A 23,675-nucleotide genomic window follows, 5' to 3' on the forward strand; every position below is an offset into this window, starting at 1 on the left:
GAGCCTAAAGTACCTGCTGAGCCGATACAAATAGAGGAGAAGGCGATCGCAACTGAGAGTAGTGTACTTCTAGAAGCAACAGAGCAAGATTTTGCCATCCAGATACAGGAAGGACAGTCTGTTAGACAGTCAATAATGATGGATGAAAAGCGTATATTGATTGGGGAAATGTCTCAGCAAATAACCAAATCAGAGTCAACAAAAGTTAGCCTTAAAACTCAGCACAAAATGGCTGTTTTCGTTTCAGAGTCTGGAGAAAGTCGAACTCTTCCAAAGGAGCTCACATTTGTTATTCAGATTCCAAAACCAACAAGTTTGGACATCAGACGTCAGTTGAAAGATGCACTTCAGTCTGCTGTGGCTCTTGATCAGCCACTTATACTAGCAGACGTTGTTGGAAGTTTAGAGGCTACTGAGGTACAGGAAGTGAAGGTACTCAAGGAACCTAGGCGTGCGATGTTCACTTATCTTATCACAACACCAGGTGCCCCTATGGAAATAACACTTGCTTTTGAAGGTCAGTACCCCAAGACTGCAGATCTAAGGACTGAACTCCAGGCAGCTTTCTACTCAATTATCTATCACGAGCAGCATGTTCTTACATCTGAGCAACCTGGCACACTGCAAATCGACAAGCCCCAAAGACTAAAGGTTAGCAGTGCATCCTCCAAAGAAATATTGTCATCTGTAGTTGAGACAGTAAAAGTAGCAGAAAGTGTAGTTGATTTCACAACACCTAAATCTCAGGCTGCTAAACGAAAGACAGAATCTCGGGCTACACATGAAACAGCAACAGCTGAGGAACGTATTGTGGTGCAAGAGTCCAAAGTAACTCAATCCAACTTGGGCGGTCAAGTAATGGAAGTTACTACAGAATCACATGCTGAGTTTGAACAGACAGTACAGGTGGCCAGACAGGAGGTTAGAACTATGACTGTAAAAGGTTATGAGAGAGATGTAGGTATGGTTGATATCACCACCGATATGCCCATGACATCCATTCCAACTGAACAGTCTGTAGATGTACTCATCCAAAAAGAACACAGGGAGGAATTTATTTCAGAAGAGGTCAAAAAATCTAAATCTCAAGGAAACGTAAAAGATTATCCCATTATTGAAACTTTCCTTGAGGACATTACCACAGAGGAGCATTGTAAGGTTACATACACTGTGACAGTAAAGTATGTTACAAAAGCTAATTGGCTTTTCAATGGACAAATAATTCAATCTGGCAAAGAGTTCAAGTGTTCCAAAGAACATGACACATACACACTTACAATCATGAAAATTATCAAGGAGAAGCACGAAGGAGAATATGTCTTTGAGGCTGTGAATGAAGCTGGAAAGACCACAACATCATCAAGACTCACAGTTGTCTCGAAAGGTTGGATAATGGGGATAGTTTTATTGTTACTCGTCACCATACACATAAACTAACTTTATCATTCATTACATTTTTATAACGTAATATAACATTTTAATTTCATATTGGCAGCAAACTCATACTTTATTTCATACATATTTATTTTTAGCAAATTAATTACTAAATAAAAACAAATATTGATAGAATTTTCAGCATGAATTTACTATACTTTCAATCCACTACTAATTCACCTTAGTATTTCTCTATATCATTCCCCACATGCTTATTTCTTCTATATCATTCCCAGGTATTTTTGTCACCCATGAACTATAACATTTCATTCTTGGTCATTCTCCACTGAGCACTGAAATCTTTTTGCATGCTTTCAGGGGCAAATATGTCATGGTTTCATTCTTCATGATGTTACTTTCCTCCTTCCTCTATCATGAAGTCACTTTCCTTCTTCCTCCTCTAACCATTTCACCATTTCTTCACAGTCACTCCTGGAATGCATCCCACCATCCCTGTTCCAGCTCTGTGTACCATTTGTCTATTTGTCATTTTTCGCATCATTATCTACCTGTGTACCAATTTACTTTTCTTTTTGTGCACATTATAGTGCCACCTGTTTTCAGATACAAAATTGTTCCCCTGGAGATCAATGTTGGCAGTGGAGCCAAGTTTGAATGTGAAATTGAAGAGGCACCAAATGTGAACTTCAAATGGTTCAAGTCTGGCACTTCGATCAAAGAGAGTGCAAATTGTCACATTCTCAGTCAGCAACTGACATCTTCATTGGAGCTCCTGAGCCCAACCAAAGCTGACAGTGGTGAATACACCTGCAAGGCTACAAACCAGCATGGCAGTGACACCTGTGCTGCCATACTGACAGTGACTGGTGAGTCCTCTGTTTCCTTTAACATTATTTATACAACTGTATGTATATTGCTGTTTTTTTAAGGTTGAATACAATACAACACATTTTAATGTGCACTTGTTGTCTCAACATTTGTATATTGTACCGGTTTGTAAAGTAAATGAAGTATTCATATCCTATTGCTTTTTTTTTTATCTTTATTTACTTTTTTTATAGAGATGTACCCGCCAGTATTTAGTACAAAGCCTGATCACATGACTTTATACGTGGGCAAACAAGCAACCTTCCAGTGTGTAGTTACTGGCTCTTCACCGGTGACTATTGTCTGGCACAAAGACAACATTGCTATCTCTCCGGGGGGAAGCTATCAAATATCATCTGACAAGACCAAATATTCCCTACAAATCAAAAATCTTCAGCTGAACGATCAGGGCACATACCTTTGCAAAGCATCGAACAGTGTTGGTACTGCTACATGCAGTTCAGAGTTGAGGGTTATCAACAAACCCAGTTTCATAAAGACCTTTGAGGCCTCGGTGTCTTCAGCCGTTGGTAACACACTGCGGCTCGAAGGTCAAGTGGATGAGGACACTGGAGTGACCATCACCTGGATGAAAGATGGCAAAAAGCTTCATCAAACAATGGATTGTAAACAATCCTTTGAAGACAAGGTTGTCGTTCTTGAAATTACAAAGGCAAAACTGAAAGATTCAGGGAAATATGTATGTACAGCTTCAAATGATGCTGGGAGTGCAACTTGTCCTACCACGTTGACGGTACAAGGTAAGGTCTTTAAGTAGATTTCTGTACTAACACAGTGTTTGTGCACTTACAGATCTGCTTACTAGGAACTAATTGTAAAAAACAGCTGTTGAGTCCTCTTTGAAACAGCCACTAACGCAATGCAGCTTCTGTATGTCTTCTTATTTTCTCTTTCTTGAACTCTTCTCTTTTGTATTGATTCTTGTTTGACAACACATTTGCTGTTTTGCAATCCAAAACTTATTTCAGAGCCCCCTACCTTTGTTAAGAAAATGGAACCAAAACTAATGTGGAAGCAGGGCATAGCTGCTCGGATGCAGTGCACAGTCAAAGGATCAGCTGAACTCAAAGCTTCCTGGTTTCTGAATGACAAGGAGCTCAGTGATGGAGATAAATATAAAATCAATTTCAAGGCTGGTCTTGCAACTTTGGAAATAATCGATGTAAACGTGTTAGACAGCGGAAACTACACTTGTGAGGTGTCAAACGAAGCTGGTAGTGAGAGCTGCAGCACTGAGTTATCTGTAAAAGGTTTGTCACCATTCTTTACTTACAATTATTTAAAAAATCTAACAGATAGTTGTATAATTGAATCTGATCTCTACTCTTAGAGCCCCCTTCCCTTCGAAAAGAATTGCAAATGGTTGAGACAGTGAAGGGAACTCCTGCCGTACTCGAATGTGAAATTAAAGGAACAGCTCCATTTGAAATCACCTGGTTGAAGAATAAGAAACCAGTCGTCACCACAGATAAAAAGTACAAGATCGTCTCTCAGGAGTCCATTGCTCGTTTGGAGTTCTGCTCATTTGAAAGTGCAGACATTGGGGATTACCAGTGCTGCATAGCTAATGATGTTGGTAAAATCACCACTAAGGCACTGGCCAAACTAAAAGGTTAGTATTGTTGATAAATTAAAATAACTCAAATTGATTTATCTAAATACGGTATGTTTTCTAAAGAACATGGTTCATTGATTTTATAATATGTTTTGTATAGAACCACCAACATTTGCAAAGAAGATTGAAACCATTACAGCAACATTGGGAGATTCTGTGAAACTGCAGGGCACATTGAAAGGCTCACCCCCCATTTCCGTCAAATGGATAAAGGACACTGAAATGTTGAGAGATGATGATCCAAATATCAAAATGACATTTGAGAACAACATTGCTATTTTGTCAATAACAACTGTTGCCATTAGCCATGGTGGCAAGTACACTTGCCAAGCAGAGAATGAGGCTGGACAAAACAAATGTGAAGCCACTCTAACAGTTCAAGGTTAGAGTTGAACATTTAAATGAAACATTTACATATATTTATGTATTACATAGAAACACATTATACTCTTGTGACACCTCAATCTAATTAATTTTACTTTAATATAGAACCTGCTAGAATCTTAGAGAAAGCAGAATCCATCAATGTGACTTCAGGGGAATCTGCAACCTTGGAATGCAAAATCGCTGGAAGCCCAGAACTTAAAGTGAAATGGTTCCAGGATGGAAAGGAGATGAAAGGGAGTCGAAAATATAAAATAACTCTGAAAGATAATATTGCCATCTTAAAGATTCTTGCGTCTGAAAAAGCAGACTCTTCCGAATACAAGATGGAAGTGTCCAACCGTGTTGGAAAGGACCAGTGCTCATGCTCTATTACTGTGCTGGGTTAGCTTTTCTTCTTTGCTACTTTTAAAAGTTAGTTTTCATTACATTTATTTTAACTTGCAATGTACAGTATGACTTAACTTTTTCTTTCCAAAACAGATCGTATCATACCACCCTCTTTCACAAGGTCTCTGAAAAGACTTGATGGAATTATGGGTAACGATATTTCAATGGATTGCAAAGTATCTGGATCCCAGCCTATGACTCTGTATTGGTTCAAAGACGATAAAGAAATTCAGTTCGGAGATAGATATTTACCTGAAATCAAAGACAACTCAGCTGCACTGAAAATTACTAAATTGGAAAAGGTTGATGCTGGAGTGTACACATGCCGGGCAACAAATTCTGCTGGATCTGAAGAAAGCAGTGGAACCTTATATGTCAAAGGTTTATAAAGTTTAAGTAATTCTTTAGCCCTATGTTTTTACTTCTAATTGAAGTAGGCCTATGGCGTTTTCTTGGGGTAATATGATGTATAATATGAAAATAAATATTTTGTCCTTTTAATTAATTTTAGAACCTCCAGTCTTCACATTGAAACCTGACAACCAAGATGTCATACCAGGTTCTACCATTGTCTTGAAGTGTGCTTTCACTGGAACAGCTCCTCTTATGATCAAGTGGTTCAGAGACGACAAGGAGATATCAAGTGGGGGCACATTTTTTATCAAGAAGGAGACCTCCTTAAGTTTTTTGGAACTTCACTCAGTAAAACCCACTGACTCAGCTAACTACACATGCCAAGTGGCCAATGACGCTGGAAAGATGGCATGCACTGCTGTCTTGTTTGTGAAAGGTGACCTTCTTACATATACCCGGCTCAATATGCATTTGTTGTTCTTCTGTTCTTGCATCAATGTTTGTTTACTTGACTGATAATCAATGTCAAACTCTTTTTTAGAACCTCCAATGTTTGTGGTGAAGCTTGAGTCTACGAAACTAGTAGTGAAAGGAAGTGCTGTAAAGCTGGAGTGTAAAGCAACTGGCACCCCTGAGATCAGTTTTAAGTGGTTAAAGAATGAGATTGAGATAACACAAAAGGAGAAATACAAAATGGCTGTCACCAATTCAGTTGCCTCATTGGAGTTTGTCAACTGCTCTGTTGATGATAGTGGAAATTATGTTTGTGTGGCATCAAGTGAGGCTGGTAGTGACCACAGCAGCAGCACAGTTACAGTTAAAGGTGTGTTGAGTATTCCGCTTACTGATTTTTTTTAGATTAATCCATTTAGATTTTTGTTGATTGTATTCTGACTTGATTGCCATCTTCTTTTAGAACCTCCAATATTTACAAGGACCTTTGAATCCAGAGAAGTTATCAAAGGATCTGATATTATGTTGGAAGGAAAGCTTGCAGGCTCTGCTCCATTCAACGTATCATTTTACAAAAACACAAAGGCGATCAGAAATGATAAAAGACACAAGATAGTCTTAAAGGATGACATAGTTACCCTCCAGATCCTGGCAATTGAAGCCGGAGATGCTGGAAAATATCAGTGTACAGTAGAAAATGAAGTTGGGAAGTCATCTTGTGATTGTGAGATGGCACTGAAAGGTTGGTGTGAAAACCTTCATTTTAAATATATGTATCTGTTAATTTCTGTAGTCTTTCAGTTAAAAGGTTGTATGCTTTTCCACCTTTAGAACCGCCGTCGTTTGTGAAAAAGATAGAGAATGTGAATTCCCTAGTTGGCAGTGAGATTTCTATGCAGTGTACTCTGAAAGGATCACTACCTATGACTGTGTCATGGCTGAAGGATGACCATGAGGTCAAAGATGGTGAGCATGCGCAGATGTCCTTTGAAGACAGGACAGCACTGCTGCGTATTTCAAATATTCAAACCAAACATGCTGGGAAATATACTTGTCAGGCCAAAAATGAAGCTGGCAATCAGAAATGCTCTGCGTTATTGGTAGTCAAAGGTTGGTTGATGTTTATGAGGACATTTTTCAAATTGCTATTGGTGTTTGGATTTTATATTCTGATGTTAAAAACTCATTGTTGAATGTTATGTTTATCACAGAACCAGCAAATATCACTGAACAGGCTAAATCTGTCAGTGTTACAATGGGGGATCCCGCTACACTTCAGTGCAGGTTCTCAGGAACCAAGGTGCTCAAAGTCAAATGGCTGAAGGATGGAAGAGAGCTGACATCAGGTCATAGATACAAAGTACAGAGCACAGATAAGAGCTCTGTACTAAACATTCTCCGTACAGAAAAAAGCGACAGTGGAGATTACAACTTTGAGGTTTCCAATGACGTTGGAAGCAGTACTTGTGAAGCTACAGTTTCTGTTCTAGGTCAGTTCATTTATACATATTTTAATAATCTTTTAAGCTTTTTTTTACAGGTATTCCTGTTTTGACAGCATTCTCATTACTTTATTTTTTATTTATGCTAGATCAAATCATAAAACCATCTTTCACAAGGAAACTGAAGAAAACAGAGAGTATCAAAGGATCATTTGCCCACTTGGAGTGTCTTTTGTCTGGCTCTCTGCCCATATCTGTACTCTGGTACAAAGATGAGAAAGAGATCAAGACTGATGATAAGCACAAATGCACATTCTTTGAAAACACAGCTTTTCTGGAAATAAGTCGTCTTGACAGTGCAGACAGTGGTAGCTATACCTGCATTGCTACTAATAAGGCAGGCAAGGACCAGTGTTCTGGGGCCTTACTTGTAAAAGGTTTGGATAACAAATTTTTTGTCTTCTATATTTCTGTATCTTTGGCTCTCTTTGGCTTCAGAACTTTTTAGACTTTTAACTTGAAACATGCATTCCCCATTTTATCAACAGAACCACCATCGGTTTTAGAAAGGCCAGAATCAATGGATGTTTTACCTGGATCAAAGGTTCAATTTAATGTCCTTTTGTCTGGCACGCCACCCTTGACCATTAAATGGTTTAAAGACAAGAAGGAGATCTTATCCGGCTCTGATTGCTCTGTGACTAAAGACAACACCTATACATCGCTGGAGCTTTTCTTTGCCAAAGCATTAGACTCTGGAGACTATATCTGCGAAATTAATAATGACGTGGGCTCTGATGCTTGCCAAGCAAAGCTCTTTGTCAAAGGTTCTTATTGTCTGTTATTCTTTACCTTCTTGACATTTGTTTTTGAATTCGACCTCTGCTATACTTATTATGTTTACTTTATTTTATATAGAGCCTCCAAAGTTCACACGAAAACCTGATGGTGTGTCAGTGGTGAAACCTGGGCAAAGTAAAACATTTGAATGCCAGGTGACTGGAACTCCAGAGATTGATATATACTGGTTCAGAGATGGGAATGAGATAAGTCCTAGTGACAAATACAAGATGTTCTTTGATAACAACATAGTAACCCTAGATATTTGTGGTGCTGATACTAAGGACAGTGGAATATATTATTGTGAAGCCCGTAATGAAGCTGGCAGTGAAAGCTGCAATATGGAATTGAAAGTGAAAGGTTGGTTTAGTCTTTTTAGGAATCATTTTATATTTTCAAACTTTTATATGATTCAGACTTCATTTAATTAATTGTCTGTTTTCTCTACCTCAGAGCCACCATCCTTTGTTAAACAGTTATCAACTGCGGATATTGTGAAGGGCTCAAATGCGTCTTTAGATTGTCAAGTCATTGGCACAGGTCCGTTTGAGGTCATGTGGCATAAGGATTTAAAGGAAATTAAATCCAGCACAAAGCACAGTTTCTCACAAGTACAGGACATTCTGAATCTTGAAATACAGAAATGTGATGGTGTAGATGTTGGTGAATACCAGTGTACCGTCTCAAATGAGGTTGGAAGTTGTTCTTGTAGAACTACGCTTCGTATAAAAGGTTAGTTACTTAAAACATATACTATTGTTATAGATTATGTAACTTCCATGATGACAACACATTCTTACTTTTAATAACTAATAATTGTTCCTTGGTTTGATGTTAGATCGACCATCATTTGTGAAGAAAATTGAAAATGTAGCCACTGTTTTGGGCAAATCGGCTGAATTTCAGTGTGTTGTCACTGGGTCACCATCTCTGTCTGTGCAATGGCAAAGAGATGAGAACTGGATCTTGGAAGATCCTAAAATTGAACGGACATTTGAGAATAATGTGGCAACTCTAAGGATTCCGGTCTGTGAGGCCCATCACAGCGGGAAATATACCTGCCAGGTGGCAAATGATGCTGGACAGGACAAGTGCTTTGCAACCCTCATGGTGCAAGGTTAGTCTTTTCATTTAGTATGCTAGCTAGATATTTGTTTTCATTTTGGTCAGGTCTGTCTTTGAAATGTATGGATTTTAACAGAAAATTGATATTTCTATGCATTTTAGAACCACCTCAGATTACAGAGAAACCAGAAGTGATGAAAGTAACTATTGGGGATCCAGTCAGTTTAGAGTGCAAAGTGGCAGGCAGTCCTGAGCTCAAAGTGAAGTGGACCAAAGATGGCAAAGAGCTCAAGTCAAGTCCTCAGCACAAACTTAGCTTCGAGAACAACCTTAGTAGCCTTAAAATTCAGACTACACAAAAGGAGGATGCAGGCAACTATCAATTTGAGGTCTCAAACCACATTGATACCTGCAGTTGCAAAGTCAAGTTGATTGTACTAGGTCAGTGCAAAATCTTGTATTGCAACAAATTAGTGTGGTAGTATACTGGTTATTACATGATATGTAATGCATATGGTTTTGACTGTTTTGTTGTTGCTCTTGTGAAAACAGAACAAACTCTTCCCCCAAGCTTCACCAAACCAATGAGTGAAATACAGGAAATATTGGGAACGTTTGTTCAAATTGGCTGCAAAATATCTGGATCCCTTCCCATTACTGTGGAATGGCAGAAAGATGGAAACAACATTTCCGTTGGTGGAAAATATAAACTTGTTCGTCAAGACAATTCTGTGTCTTTGGAAATCGAACAGTTAGAGAGAGTTGATGCTGGCACTTACTCTTGCAAACTGACAAATACAGCAGGAAGCGTTGAATGTAGTGGGGCACTAAGGGTGAAAGGTCAGAATTTATAACATTTATATCATATTCATATTTTTCTCTTATGAAAGGGTCATGCCAGCTGATTAACTTGGTTGCTATTGTTTCTTTTCAAATGCATCTTTAGAGCCGCCAAGCTTTGTGCTGCTGCCTGAGCCCCAGGCAGCCCTTCCTAACTCCAATGTGCGATTTAAGAGCACGTTTAAAGGCACACCTCCTTTCGCAGTGAAATGGTTCAAGGATGACACTGAATTGATCACTGGACCATCATGTTTTACCGGACTGGAAGGATTATCTTGCTTCTTAGATCTTTACTCAGTTGGAGTTTTGCAGAGTGGAGTTTACTCTTGTCAAGTTAGCAATGATGCCGGCACTGAAAGATGTAGTGCCAATTTAACAGTAAAAGGTTGGAACATGCTCTTATTTAAACTCTTGCATTTGTTTCCATCTTTCCTCGATTGGCTTCCATCGTTCCGTCTGTCCTCGAATGCTTTTATCTGTGCTCATTGTTTTGCACTTTCACAGCTCCTCCACCACCTCCTTTTCACAGTTCCTTCAGCAGTTCACAACACCTTCACCAACACCTCCATCACATCAACAACTGTTTGTCCACCATGTATCATGCTTCCCATTTCCCTTTTCAAATTCATCTTGGCTTTAATCCTTAACAGATCCATTAAGTCATCAAATCACCTCTTTTTGCAGTTCATTCCAAGCCTCATATTATTTCACTTTGTCAAGTTTCATGTGCTTCAATAACCTAATTTTGCTATATTTTGGCTTTGCAGAACCTCCTGAATTTGTGCTGAAATTGCCAGTCACAAAGTTTGTGAAGAAGTGCGAGCCACTCCGTCTTGAATGCAAAGTTATGGGTGCGCCCTCTCTGCGAATGCAATGGTACAAAAATGACACTAAGATCACAGAAGGGGACAACTATAGAACTTCATTTGTTGACTCAATGGCAGTCCTTGAGCTGCACACCACAAGATTTGAAGACAATGGAGTCTACACTTGTGAAGCAACCAATGAAGCTGGAAGCATAAGCTGCAGCACAACTCTTACAGTCAAAGGTTAGCCAGTGATCAATGACATTGGGTTTTGATATTTTCCATATTACATGATATATTCCATAATAATCTAGTATTAGTATAGTGTCTGTTGGTGGTATTACGTCAGTATGAATTTGAAGCTTTGCTGCATGTAACAAAGAGAGCTGCTTCTTAACGATTCTCAATGTTTTGTAGACCCACCATCTTTCCTCAAAGTACCTCAGCCAATTGAAGGAATGAAAGGAAAGGATGCTAGCCTACACTGTGAGATAATTGGCACAGAACCCTTTGAGATTACCTGGTCCAAAGACAAAACACCACTAAAAGAAAGTAGGAAATATAAGATGGTGAATGAGGGTACCTCTGCCACTCTTCATATGATTGGATTGGAAGCCTCAGATGTTGGAGAGTATGAGTGCAAGGCATCAAACAGTGTAGGATATGAAACATGCCATACTACAATTAAACTCAGAGGTTAGTAGAATTGCATCGTCTGTGGGTATTTTTTATTTTATTTTGATAATTGACGTTCCAGCTTTTAACCATGAACTACTCCCTCATGATGTTTTTTTTCTCCTCTCCGTGTTTGTCCTCTCTCAGAACCACCAACGTTTGTGAAGAAATTGTCGAATATGACATGCATATTGGGTGAAGAAGTCACCCTGACGGCCACTGTCAAAGGCTCTCAGCCAATGACCGCGTCTTGGGTACAGGATAAGGATCACATTCTCAGAGATGGTGACAACCGGAAAATTACCTTTGACAACAACCAGGTCACTCTTAAAGTCTTTAAAGCAGATTTACTGACAATGGGCAAATACACCTGCCAACTCAGAAATGATGCCGGAGTTGTGGAATGTTTTGCTAACTTGACTGTATTAGGTTTGTACATTTCAATGTTCTCTCTTAATTCAATTTTCTTTCTTAATTCGCTTAGTTTTCCCCCCAGTCATAGCTTTTTTTTATTATTCAGTTTCTGTAAGCACACCTCTTTTCATGTTCTTTATTTTCAGAACCAGCTAAAGTTGTGGAGAGACCAGAGTCTTTCAGTGTGACTGCAGGTGATATTGCAGCTCTAGAAGTCAAAGTGTCGGGGACACCAGAGCTGAAACCAAAATGGTTTAAGGATGGAGTCGAGCTCTCCTCTGGACAGAAGTACAAAATCTCATTCTCAAAGATGATCTCCAGCTTGAAAGTTTTGTCTGCAGAAAAAATTGACACAGGAGAATATACATTTGAGGTCAAAAATGAGGTTGGCAGTGATCTCACCAAATTAAACCTCACTGTACTAGGTTGGTGGCCACTTCCTATACACAGTATAATATGACATTTGCCTAATTGCCTAGTGTTTTTCCTAATGCACTGGTTACTAACCATGTCCTTCTATAACAGATAAAACTATACCTCCAACATTTACAAGGAAATTGAAGGATTATCAACCTATTGTTGGAAAAGCTGGTGAAATGGACTGCAAAGTCTCTGGTTCCGCACCTTTCACCATTACTTGGTACCATGATGGAGAGGAGATCAAAACTGGCCCAAACTATGAGATTACATTCAGTGACAACACCTGCACGCTCAAAGTGCCCACTCTTAAGTTGTCAGACTCTGGAGTGTATATATGCAAAGCTGTAAACAAGGCAGGAACCAATGAGACCAGTGCCTCTTTCATTGTGAAAGGTCAGTAAATCGGAGGTTTGAAACTACAGTACCCATTTGGGCTTCATAATGACTATTGCTTTGTGAAGTAACTGATTTAATGTCAGATGTCGGCAAGCTAAAAGTATGTCTTTTTTGTATTTAGAACCTCCTTCTTTCGTGATGCCACCTCAGCCATTGGAAGCAATGCCTGGCACAAATGTTTTGTTCTCAGCAATTGTCAAAGGAAGTGCCCCACTGAAACTGAAGTGGTTCAGAGGCACCAAGGAAATTTTGTCTGGAAAAGGCTATGAAATTGCTCTGCGGGACAGTACAGCTACTATGGAGCTATTCAAAATTGACAAATCCCACGCTGGAGAGTATACATGCCAGATTATTAATGATGCTGGAAAGGAAAGTTGCCCGGTTAACCTGTCTGTGAAAGGTTGGTCAATAATATAATTTTAAAATGTATTATTACAGATTTTTATTAACAGAATTAAAACAAAATGACAAAATTAATCAGTATGTGGACTAACAAACTTCTGTATGATTTAACTCAGAACCTGCGTGCTTTGTTAAGAAGCTGAAGGACCACTCTGTTGAAAAAGGGAAATCATTGGTACTTGAGTGCACATACTCTGGAACCCCAAAGATATTTGTCACCTGGTATAAGGACGGAAAACAGCTATATTCTTCTTATAAGCACAATGTCACTACCACTGAGACCTCCTGCATCCTGGAGTGTTTAAACACCGATGATAAGGAAGCAAGTGGGGAATACGCTTGTGAGGTTTCTAATGATGCTGGAAAGGATACCTGCAAAGCACAAGTGTCCATCTTAGGTTAGTTTACCTAAATTGATCTGGTAATGTATTGGGATTGTCCTATACTGTATATATCTGATGTGCATGTTTCTGATTTAACGGTTTATATCTGTCACTTTAGAACCACCTCATTTCATTGATCATTTGGAGCCAATGGAAGTGACTGCTGGTGATGCAGTTTGTTTGAAATGCCATGTGGGCGGAACCCCTGAAATAAAGGTGGCTTGGTTTAAGGCTGACGGAAAAGTGAGATCCAGCCCTACTTGCAAAATAGAATATTCCAAAGGAGTTGCTTGCTTGAAACTGAGCAAAGCAGCCAAGGCTGATATTGGTGAATACACATGCAAAGCAGAAAACAACATAGGATCAGCCTCATCCACTTGCCGCCTCTCTGTCCAAGGTGATGCCCGCCATCTTTTATTTAGGAATGTTCTCTTTTTAATCTGGAGATATTCCGTTTTGACTCTGCATCATTGTTTCTGAAATTAACGACTAGTATTATATTGTTTGTTTGAACTATCCTATTTTCAGAGGCAAAAACTCCACCTACCTTCCCCAAGAAAATAACCAGTCTTCAACAGACTGAGGGAATGGAAGTCAAATTTGAGTGCCGCGTGGCAGGCTCCTCGCCCATTGAGGTCTCTTGGCTTAAAGACGGTGAAACTCTGAAATCCACCGACTATACCATGAGTTATGATGATAACACTGCTGCCCTTAAAATAACCAGAGGTGAAATGAGACACTCTGGGGAATACACTTGTGTTGCTACCAACAGCGTTGGGACTGCATCCTGCAGAGCCAAACTCACTCTTCAAGGTCGGTCGGTTTTTCTTCAAAGAAGTCGTTTTTTGCTTGCTGACTGAGAGACAGTGCACGTTCTGTATTAGTACCATGTCATATTGTACAATGTCAATGCTTTCATTTCAAAGTATGCTGTATGTTCCACCTCTTTCCCATCATTTAACTTTCAGAGCCAAGATATCCCCCTGTCTTTGATAAAAAGCTGTCACCCATGGTGGACATTTCAGTGGGTGATAGTGTGGAATTGGAATGCCACACGACTGGATCTTTGCCAATAAAAGTCACTTGGTCAAAGGATCACAAAGATATTCGATCAGGGGGAAATTACAAGATGTCCTGCGTGGATAACACCCCACACCTTACTATATTGAAAGCAGCTAAAGCAGACTCTGGCCGCTACTTTTGCCATGCCACTAATGACATTGGAAAGGACTCTTGTTCCACTGAAATTACTGTCAAAGGTATTTGGCCCACTGGCACCCAATTTTAGTACTTGAGAGACATTTTAGTTTCTTGAGAGACATTTTTGGTATAGTACTTTGTTTGCTTACGTGACACCTAACATGACCACTGCAAACTTGTTTCAGAAACCATTCATGCTTTTGTATTTATTTTCAGAGCGCAAAATCCCACCTACCTTCACCAAAAAGCCCACAGAGACCCTTGAGGATACAGAGGGAAAGATGGTGAAAATTGAGGCACGTTTGTCTGGTTCTCAGCCCATGACCATCAATTGGTACAAAGATGACATTGAGAGGCACAGCTCTGATGACTATGACATGTCCTTCAAGAGCAATGTGGCTGTGTTGTGTATCAAGAGCTCCGAAGTCTCAGACTGTGGCAGGTATACCTGCAAAGCCACCAATGAAGCTGGCACTGCCTCTTGCGAAGTGACAGTTACCATAACTGGTAGGTCCATATTATTATTACTTGTTTATTTTGTTGTGTTTCTCCATAGAAAACGAGATGTACATAACTTGTGTATGCATTTCTACTGTGTGTCTGTTAGGGGAATTTTATAATTCCTTTATGTACTCATTAATTAAAATCAATCTGTCTATTTCTAAGAATTTGTAAGATACTTATTAACATAAAACAGGGTCCAGTCTTATTAAAATTAGATAATAGTATTTATTCTCGTGAGAGCGCTCCCATTTAACCACAAACAACAGTTTATATACAAAATATGACGTCATTGGTTACAGAATAAAGCTCCTCCTCTTGACCAAGATAAAACAGGTTCAAAAGTTCATTCCAACTCACCAGCGCACACACATGACACACAATATCACTAAGATTTCCAGAAGGTTCACTATAATTTATTACCACTTTAGCAGACAGCTCGAGATAATGGAAGACCTAAAAAGTTACTCACTGCCTTATCTAAACATCTCAGGGCTAAGTTGAGTCGGTTCAACCATAGTTTAACGATCCTTTTGGCTTACTTTATAACCCACACCACATACCTCTCCAACTAAGTTGGAATGGTGTTTATTATGTTTTAATTACTCCTTGTTCATGCTACATAATCCCTTCCTTATGAATTAACATTATTAATCAGATATAATAATAATACAGGGTCGAGTTCAATTAGTTATAGTTTTATCTAAATGTAAACATTGTTTAGTCATTATTCATAAAATTCCTAACAGTGTCCCATGTATGTTTTTCCATGACTCTTCCCTATTTTTCCAGAACACAAGAAGCCCCCTACATTTGACCCCGCTCTCAAACCTGTCACGCTGACCGAGGGAGAGAACCTGCATCTTAACTGTCATGTCCATGGATCCCCTCCTATGAAGATTCAGTGGATGAAGGACAGAAAAGACTTGAAAAACACTTCCAGCACTAAAATAATTTTTGCAGATGACGTTGCCTCTTTGGAGGTCATGCGCGTATCAAAGAATGATGCAGGGGACTATCTCTGCAAGGCAACCAATGAAGCTGGTAGTGAATTCTGCAAGGCCAAAGTGACTATCAAAGGTACATCTTCTGGACCATATTTTGATTCAAGTCATATTCAATAACTTGTGGAATCAGCTATCATGAATGAATGATTATGGTTTTTATAACAGACTTCTTGAATTCTGCTTTATTGCAGAGAAATCCAAAGCAGCACCTAAACCCGCTGAAGAGGAATCAACAGCAGCACCAGTAAAGAAACTGGACAACTTGTTCTTCATCGAGGAGCCCAAGCCTTGCCATGTAGCCGAGAGTAAGTGTGATGAAAAGAGATTTAGAAGCATATAATTATTATTCAATTGACAACCCACATTGTTTAATCATTGGATAATCTAAAATGTCCATAGTAAGTGATGTCTTCAATATGTTGCATTCCTTTACAGAGGGCACTGCAGCGTTCATCGCCAAGGTTGGAGGTGATCCCATTCCTAACGTGAAATGGATGAAGGGCAAGTGGAGGCAGATCACTCATGGTGGTCGCATCACTATTGAGCAGAAAGGCCCAGATGCCAAGTTAGAGATCAGAGAAATAACAAAGTCTGACTCCGGACAGTACAGATGTGTCGCAACTAACAAAGCTGGAGAAATAGAATGCAACACCGACATGCATGTTGAGGAAAGGAAAGAGGTGGTCGGAGTTGAGGGAGACTTCAGAGCTAAACTGAAGAAGTAAGTGAATCTCTCTTTGACAATTGTGTCTCTACCTTTCACATTCCACAAGAAACTGTACAAATAATATTTGCCATGCCTTCTATTTTTCTTCCTCCACAGAACTCCATCTAAGCAGAAGAGTCCCCAGGAAGAGAAAGACATTGACATTGTAGAGTTGCTCAGAAATGTGGACCCTAAGGAGTATGAGAAATACGCCCGCATGTATGGAATTACTGACTACCGTGGACTTCTTCAGGCCATTGAGCAGCTGAAGAGGGAGAAAGCAGAAGAAAGTGGAAGACCGGTAAATTAATTTAACATAAAGTTGTATTCATTTGAATTTAATGGCTTAGTCTTTATTTCAGAACACAACAGTTTAATTTACTTAATATTAGTCATACAATACAGAATTTTGTTGCTTTTTTAAAGAAATGATGGCCACACTATAACTAGTTCTGCTTTGTGTTTTGATGTGATTTAGGAACCGGAGAGAGAGAGAGAATCGGACGAGGATTTGGCTGCTCTTGTGGCTGATTTGCAAAAGAGAATGGAACGTACTGAGGTAGGTTCCTCATTAGCTACCACAATGAAATGTCTGCCAATGACAACAGCAGTAATTATCATGTATTATATGCATATTTATTTACATGAATGTCTAAGCACATGTCTTCTTTATTTGTTTGCAGCCTGTCACCGTGAATAAGGACATAACAGATCAATCTACAGTCACCAACAAGGTTGCCACCTTTGAGTGTGACATCAAGATCAACTTTCCAGAGATCACCCTGTCCTGGTACAAGGGAACTCAGAAGCTTGACAACAATGACAAATACGAAATCAACATTGTTGGTGACCGTCACATTCTGAAGATCAAGCAGTGTCAAACCAAAGACCAGGGCAACTACCGTGTTGTATGTGGCCCACATATCTCCAGTGCCAAATTGACTGTTATCGGTGGGTATCTATGGTTCTGCATTTGTTTATTCTGTACTTAGATGAATGTTATTGATTTTAGTCCTTTATACTGTATCTGTAAATACTGATCAACATGCATATTTGTTCTTTGTGTCTTTACAGAGCCTGAGGTTGAGAAACATCTGGAGGAAGTTGCGTGTAAGGAGGGGCAAACATGTACACTGTCTTGCCAGTTTTCTATCCCTAATGTCAAAACACAGTGGTTTAAGAATGGAAAGCTTTTAGAAATGAAGGGCAGATACTCGCATGAGGTGGTCAACAAGATTCAGAGGCTGTCGATTAAAGACCTCCGACCAGAAGACCACGGACGCTATACCTGCAGATATGACAACCTTGAATCAACTGCAGATCTATGGGTTGAAGGTTTGTATAGATTAAACCATATAATAATTGGTTGCTGTTGCATCTCCTATCATGTTGTAGAGTGGAGAAGATCACCCCAAACTAACCTCTTTTTTTCTTCATCACTCATTTTGTCACTAATCTTTATATCTATTTTTTCTCACTCTTTTTTGCACTTTTGATTTGACATACTCTTTTTCTTCCTGGAACTCTCTGATAACTTTTGTTCTACTTTCTTACACTTGTTGGTCTTGGAACTTTGCCACAAACCAACATTTCTCTGTCTTTCTTTCTTGTCTTTTGACTTTTTGTCTCTACTTTCATCCTATTGAATCATCCATCATGAGCTGTTGAACACTTCTAACTGCATATCTATTCTCCATTGTCCAATTTGACTTGAATTTGCACAATGAGTTTGAATTATGAGAATAGCCAGAAATATTCAAATTGAACTAAATTTATCACCACATGTTATCTGTTTTAGCTGAACAAATTCACTTCACCAAACGTATACAGAACATTGTGGTGGGCGAACGCCAAGCAGCCACCTTCGAATGCGAGGTGTCTTTCGACAATGCCATCGTTACATGGTACAAAGACACTTGGGAACTCAGAGAGTGCCCAAAGTATAACTTCAGAAGCGAAGGCAGAAGACATTTTATGATCATCTGCAATGTAACCAATGAAGATGAAGGTGTGTAGAGTTGCGTCAAACAAGCATTTTATGGATTTCTTTATTCTCGTTACCCAGATGAATATATCAGAATGGATTATTAAATCATCTTCATGACTAATCCTTTAGGCGTTTACTCTGTCATTGTGAGGTTGGAGCCCAGAGGGGAAGCTAAAAGCACAGCTGAGCTTTATCTTTCAGACAAAGGTCGGTATAGTTGTTAGCATTTGTTTTTGTTTTCCAGCTGTCTGTATCTCATAGTGGCCTTAATTCAGTTTTTAATATTTCATCTTCCTTTTTCACAGAAATTGAATTAGCAGGGGTACCCCATGGTAAGTATTTCATTTCTAGCCACACAACCTCTCTCAAATGTATCACAATTCCTAGTCAACTTATCTTAAATATATAACTTATTTTATATATACTGTATCTTTGATATTTAAACCAAATTCAACATCCTTTAGATGTCCCTGATTCATCAATACGAATCCCTGATATGCCATCTTCAGTTACTCTAAAAGGTAAGAATGGGACATAAGATTGGCATTAATTATATAAATCTAAACTAACCTAATTAATATGAGAACTCAACATCTATATGTTTTTTTAAAGAATCTTCTGAATACTATTATGAAGAAGAGATGGAGATGAGAGAGGTGGAAATGAGAGGTATATGGCCTTGCATTCTTTTTTATTAAGCGTCTTTCCATCACCATCAAATCCCTTATAATCATCATAAAATCATTCACTAACGTTTGATTATTGTGCAAGATTTACATCATATTAATAGTAACTATCACCATCATCAATTTAACTATCTCCATGTTTTCACGATTATTCACGCTTTTGCATAAACTCAGCAAAAAAATAAACGTCCTCTCACTGCCAACTGCGTTTATTTTCAACAAACTTAACATGTGTAAATATTTGTATGAACATAACAAGATTCAACAACTGAGACATAAACCGAACAAGTTCCACAGACATGTGACTAACAGAAATTGAATAATGTGTCCCTGAACAAAGGGGGCGGGGGGGGGGGGGTCAAAAGTAACAGTCAGTATCTGGTGTGGCCACCAGTACTGCAGTGCATCTCCTCCTCATGGACTGCACCAGAGTTGCCAGTTCTTGCTGTGAGATGTTACCCCACTCTTCCACCAAGGCACCTGCAAGTTCCTGGACATTTCTGGGGGGAATGGCCCTAGCCCTCACCCTCCGATCCAACAGGTACCAGACGTGCACAATGGGATCGAGATCCGGGCTCTTGGCTGGCCATGGCAGAACACTGACATTCCTGTCTTGCAGGAAATCATGCACAGAACTAGCAGTATGGCTGGTGGCATTGTCATGCTGGAGGGTCATGTCAGGATGAGCCTGCAGGAAGGGTACCACATGAGGGAGGAGGATGTCTTCCCTGTAACGCACAGCATTGAGATTGCCTGCAATGACAACAAGCTCAATCCGATGATGCTGTGACACACCGCCCCAGACCATGACGGACCCTCCACCTCCAAATCGATCCCTCTCCAGAGTACAGGCCTTGGTGTAACGCTCATTCCTTCGACGATAAACGCGAATCTGACCATCACCCCTGGTGAGACAAAACTGCAACTCGTCAGTGAAGATAACTTTTTGCCAGAGCACTGATGGAGGGATTGTGCGTTCCTGGTGTAACTCGGGCAGTTGTTGTTGCCATCCTGTACCTGTCCCGCAGGTGTGATGTTCGGCTGTACCGATCCGGTGCAGGTGTTGTTACACGTGGTCTGCCACTGCGAGGACGATCAGCTGTTCGTCCTGTCTCACTGTAGCGCTGTCTTAGGCGTCTCACAGTACAGACATTGCAATTTATTGCCCTGGCCACATCTGCAGTCCTCATGCCTCCTTGCAGCATGCCTAAGGCACGCTCACGCAGATGAGCAGGGACCCTGGGCATCTTTCTTTTAGTGTTTTTCAGAGTCAGTAGAAAGGCCTCTTTAGTGTCCTAAGTTTTCATAACTGTGACCTTAATTGCCTACCGTCTGTAAGCTGTTAGTGTCTTAACGACCGTTCCACAGGTGCATGTTCATTAATTGTTTATGGTTCATTGAACAAGCATGGGAAACAGCGTTTAACCCCTTTACAACGAAGATCTGGATTATTTGGATTTCCACGAATTATCTTTGAAAGACAGGGTCCTGAAAAAGGGACATTTCTTTTTTTGCTGAGTTTATTACCCAGGAAATGTGAAACTTGTAGTGTATTTGAGGTTTAAAAAGGCCTCTGAAATTTGTAATTTCCACTTTGTAATTTCAGACTTGATTTTTCCTTACGAAAATGTATCAACCCCAACAAAATTGTCCATGAATTATAATCCACATAATAATTCACATTTCCTGTTGCTGCACGATTATTTTCTGCCTGTAGCAAACTGGCTCAAATTAAGATCCTACATCTGTACGTGTTTGTACAACTTAGTTACATGACCTAACATTTCAGTCAATAATAACCACGATCAATTTAACCAATTTCATTTGAACATGTTTAGACAAGTTTGTACACCTAAAAAGATTATTCAGTATTGTAACACGACCTAACCAATATTCCAGCATTTCCCACTGCTCATCTAAACAACTTTTTTTTTCATTGTTACTCTTTATTAGAGTATGAAAGCTGGACAGAAGAGACAGTAGTACAGAAAATCTCTACAACCACAGGTATCCCTTAGAATAGATGTTACCATTGCAGTTTATGTCTGCTAGCAGCTAACTCAAGTGACCAAACAGTTCATCTTTAACGTTCCACCTTGAGCCACATTGGTATTAACATGTGTGGTGCATAAAAGCATCCTTGTCTGTCTTTGTATGTTTGAGCCACTCTTTGAAAATATCTTGAAACAGAATGTATGGGCTCCTACTCTTTGTAGTACCGTAGTGTGCTAGCGTGTGTTTGTGTGTGCGGAACACGGTCACAAATCACACGTCTTTCTCTCTCCTTTGTTGTCCCACAGAAGTTATTACATTTCTGTGTCGATATTTGTGTTATAACCGTAAACCTCTATCCTTAACTAATGTGCCTTGTTGAACAATTGTACTAATATATTCTCATTGTCTTATCAGCCCCGAGAGTACCTGTTGAGGAGGAGTCCGTCCAGAGTAAGAAGGTTGGAATGAGGGAGGAAATGCCACAAAAAGGTATTAAAATACCAACTTTTGTCTGTCTTGGCTTACAGCAATGTTATGGCAAAGTTGGAAACATGTTCATAGTCTTGTTCATGTGTCAATTGGTAAACTCTTTAACGGCTTCTTTTTTTATGTGATGTACATAGTCGGCAATGTTTTGGCAAAAGAAGTTCATGATCTTTGTTCATTAGTCATTTATGAAACTCTGTTTAAAGCTTGCTTTTCTTTTAACCGCGTCAAAGGTTTTCCCTGCCATGTCATGCTCAGTTTCTTTCCATGTCTTGCTTAGTTTAACTTGGTTTGTACTTTCAGTATTTATGATATTTGATTCTTTGCTCTTAAGTTGATCACGCATAGTGGCTTATGTGTTTGTCTGTATTGTCTTCCATAATATATGTGCTTCTTTGGCAAGTACCTTACATGCGAATGCATGGATGTCCACAGTAGATAGTGCTTTGCTACATTGGCTAACACAATGAGTGTCTTTAAAGTTTCTGAAGTGCACAAGAAACCCGAGGAGAAGGCTAAACCAGCTGAGGCAGCAGTACCACATAAAGGTATCTAAATATCTGCATTTCTAAATGATCTTTTGTGTTGATCTGGTTGATGTGTGTACATGTGTGTACATACTTACCCAAGTATGTCTCTCTTGTAAAAAAAATTAAAAAAATTGAAAAGAAGGGTATTTACTATATATATTCTACTTTTGCTTGACTGTTTTTCTGTGTAAAGTAACCAATGTCCACTACTGTAAATTACATTATAAGATTAATTATATTTGTCCCTGCACATTAACTCAGTGATAACTAGTACTTACTGTGATGATATTTCCAAGTACCTGAAGCCAAAAAGACAGTGGAGGAGAAGATAACTGCAGAGGTTGTCCCAGAGAAACTTCCCTCTCCAAAAGGTATAGTCTTAAATCAGAAATGATGTGCTTGTCTAACGATCTTGTCATATTTGTCATGTATTCTTAATTTTCTTTTAACTAAATCTGTGAATTTGTTTATTTTAATTGATTGTTTTGGTGGTTGTTGGACGTGAACCTTGTTTTCTTCAACTTAGTGTCCGTAATTATTTTGTGTTTATTTGCATATAGCCAATATTGTGCTCTTTTATTTTGGTGTATGTAATTGCTCACTTTCAATTTCTTAGAAGAACATGAAGAAGCAAAGGCACCTTTCCATAAGCCAGCTGAGAAACCTGAACAGGTTCCATTAAAGAAAGGTATACTGCATTTTCCCATGTGCTTCAGAAATGCTCCTACTGCTGCTGTTGTAGCTCTTATGATGTTGAGTCTCTGTCCTGAATATTTTCAGTTGTCTGTCTCTTAATACCATATCTTCTTGTTATCACGTTTTAAGGTATGACCCAGGTGCAGACAGTGTTGAAGAAAGTTTATTCTTTAAACAGGGGCAGGCAAATGACAGGTCAAGGCAAGCAGGGGTCAATAATCCAGAGAGGATGTAAGGCACCGGAACAACAGGCGGGCTCAGGGTCAGGTCAGGCAGAGGTCGGTAATCCAGAGTAGTGGGGCAAAGGTACAGGACGACAGGCAGGGTCAGGCCAGGCAGAACGTTCTGAACCGGGAAACTAGAAAACAGGAGCAAGGAACAGGCGGGAGCAGGGAAACAAAACGCTGGTAGGTTCTACGAACAAAACGAACTGGCAACAGACAAACTGAGAACACAGGTATAAATAAGATGGGCGACACCTGGAGAGGGGTGGAGACAAGCACAAAGACAGGTGAAACAGATCAGGGCGTGACACTTGTCAGTCTCTTGTCTGTCTATTTCAAAGTTTCTACATCATCTATGTAGCACTTTCTAACACTGCATGTTATTATCCCAAAGGATTCTGTGTGAATAAGCCTGTGTGACCAAGTTTGTTCACTTCTGTCACTTTGTGCATTGAGTTTAGAGGAGTTGTCTCAATCATACTCTTGTCCCATGCT

At 39.5% G+C, this 23,675-nt stretch overlaps 1 protein-coding gene across 1 annotated transcript in view; it reads left to right on the forward strand.

Annotated features, from left to right (window-relative positions):
• The window catches only part of LOC139546639 (titin-like), a 185,365-nt gene that overhangs the window by 41,874 nt on the left and 119,816 nt on the right, over positions 1-23,675 (forward strand). Inside the window, exons 41-88 of the mRNA XM_071355254.1 lie at positions 1,983-2,261; positions 2,457-3,023; positions 3,252-3,533; positions 3,614-3,895; positions 3,999-4,280; positions 4,388-4,667; positions 4,758-5,053; positions 5,184-5,462; positions 5,568-5,849; positions 5,943-6,221; positions 6,311-6,589; positions 6,691-6,969; positions 7,071-7,358; positions 7,470-7,748; positions 7,840-8,121; positions 8,215-8,493; positions 8,600-8,878; positions 8,989-9,267; positions 9,379-9,666; positions 9,773-10,051; positions 10,434-10,715; positions 10,890-11,168; positions 11,295-11,576; positions 11,708-11,986; positions 12,087-12,374; positions 12,499-12,777; positions 12,896-13,177; positions 13,281-13,559; positions 13,691-13,975; positions 14,131-14,421; positions 14,579-14,869; positions 15,656-15,943; positions 16,062-16,175; positions 16,306-16,591; positions 16,694-16,877; positions 17,055-17,135; positions 17,260-17,527; positions 17,651-17,911; positions 18,375-18,584; positions 18,693-18,770; positions 18,869-18,895; positions 19,028-19,084; positions 19,176-19,232; positions 21,203-21,256; positions 21,659-21,733; positions 22,213-22,278; positions 22,557-22,631; positions 22,877-22,948. Of these exons, the coding sequence (XP_071211355.1) occupies positions 1,983-2,261; positions 2,457-3,023; positions 3,252-3,533; positions 3,614-3,895; positions 3,999-4,280; positions 4,388-4,667; positions 4,758-5,053; positions 5,184-5,462; positions 5,568-5,849; positions 5,943-6,221; positions 6,311-6,589; positions 6,691-6,969; positions 7,071-7,358; positions 7,470-7,748; positions 7,840-8,121; positions 8,215-8,493; positions 8,600-8,878; positions 8,989-9,267; positions 9,379-9,666; positions 9,773-10,051; positions 10,434-10,715; positions 10,890-11,168; positions 11,295-11,576; positions 11,708-11,986; positions 12,087-12,374; positions 12,499-12,777; positions 12,896-13,177; positions 13,281-13,559; positions 13,691-13,975; positions 14,131-14,421; positions 14,579-14,869; positions 15,656-15,943; positions 16,062-16,175; positions 16,306-16,591; positions 16,694-16,877; positions 17,055-17,135; positions 17,260-17,527; positions 17,651-17,911; positions 18,375-18,584; positions 18,693-18,770; positions 18,869-18,895; positions 19,028-19,084; positions 19,176-19,232; positions 21,203-21,256; positions 21,659-21,733; positions 22,213-22,278; positions 22,557-22,631; positions 22,877-22,948 (11,289 nt within the window). The remainder of the gene's footprint in view (positions 1-1,982; positions 2,262-2,456; positions 3,024-3,251; positions 3,534-3,613; positions 3,896-3,998; positions 4,281-4,387; positions 4,668-4,757; positions 5,054-5,183; positions 5,463-5,567; positions 5,850-5,942; positions 6,222-6,310; positions 6,590-6,690; positions 6,970-7,070; positions 7,359-7,469; positions 7,749-7,839; positions 8,122-8,214; positions 8,494-8,599; positions 8,879-8,988; positions 9,268-9,378; positions 9,667-9,772; positions 10,052-10,433; positions 10,716-10,889; positions 11,169-11,294; positions 11,577-11,707; positions 11,987-12,086; positions 12,375-12,498; positions 12,778-12,895; positions 13,178-13,280; positions 13,560-13,690; positions 13,976-14,130; positions 14,422-14,578; positions 14,870-15,655; positions 15,944-16,061; positions 16,176-16,305; positions 16,592-16,693; positions 16,878-17,054; positions 17,136-17,259; positions 17,528-17,650; positions 17,912-18,374; positions 18,585-18,692; positions 18,771-18,868; positions 18,896-19,027; positions 19,085-19,175; positions 19,233-21,202; positions 21,257-21,658; positions 21,734-22,212; positions 22,279-22,556; positions 22,632-22,876; positions 22,949-23,675) is intronic.

The sequence above is a fragment of the Salvelinus alpinus genome, chromosome 20 (assembly GCF_045679555.1).
Source record: "Salvelinus alpinus chromosome 20, SLU_Salpinus.1, whole genome shotgun sequence".
Lineage (NCBI taxonomy): Eukaryota > Metazoa > Chordata > Actinopteri > Salmoniformes > Salmonidae > Salvelinus > Salvelinus alpinus.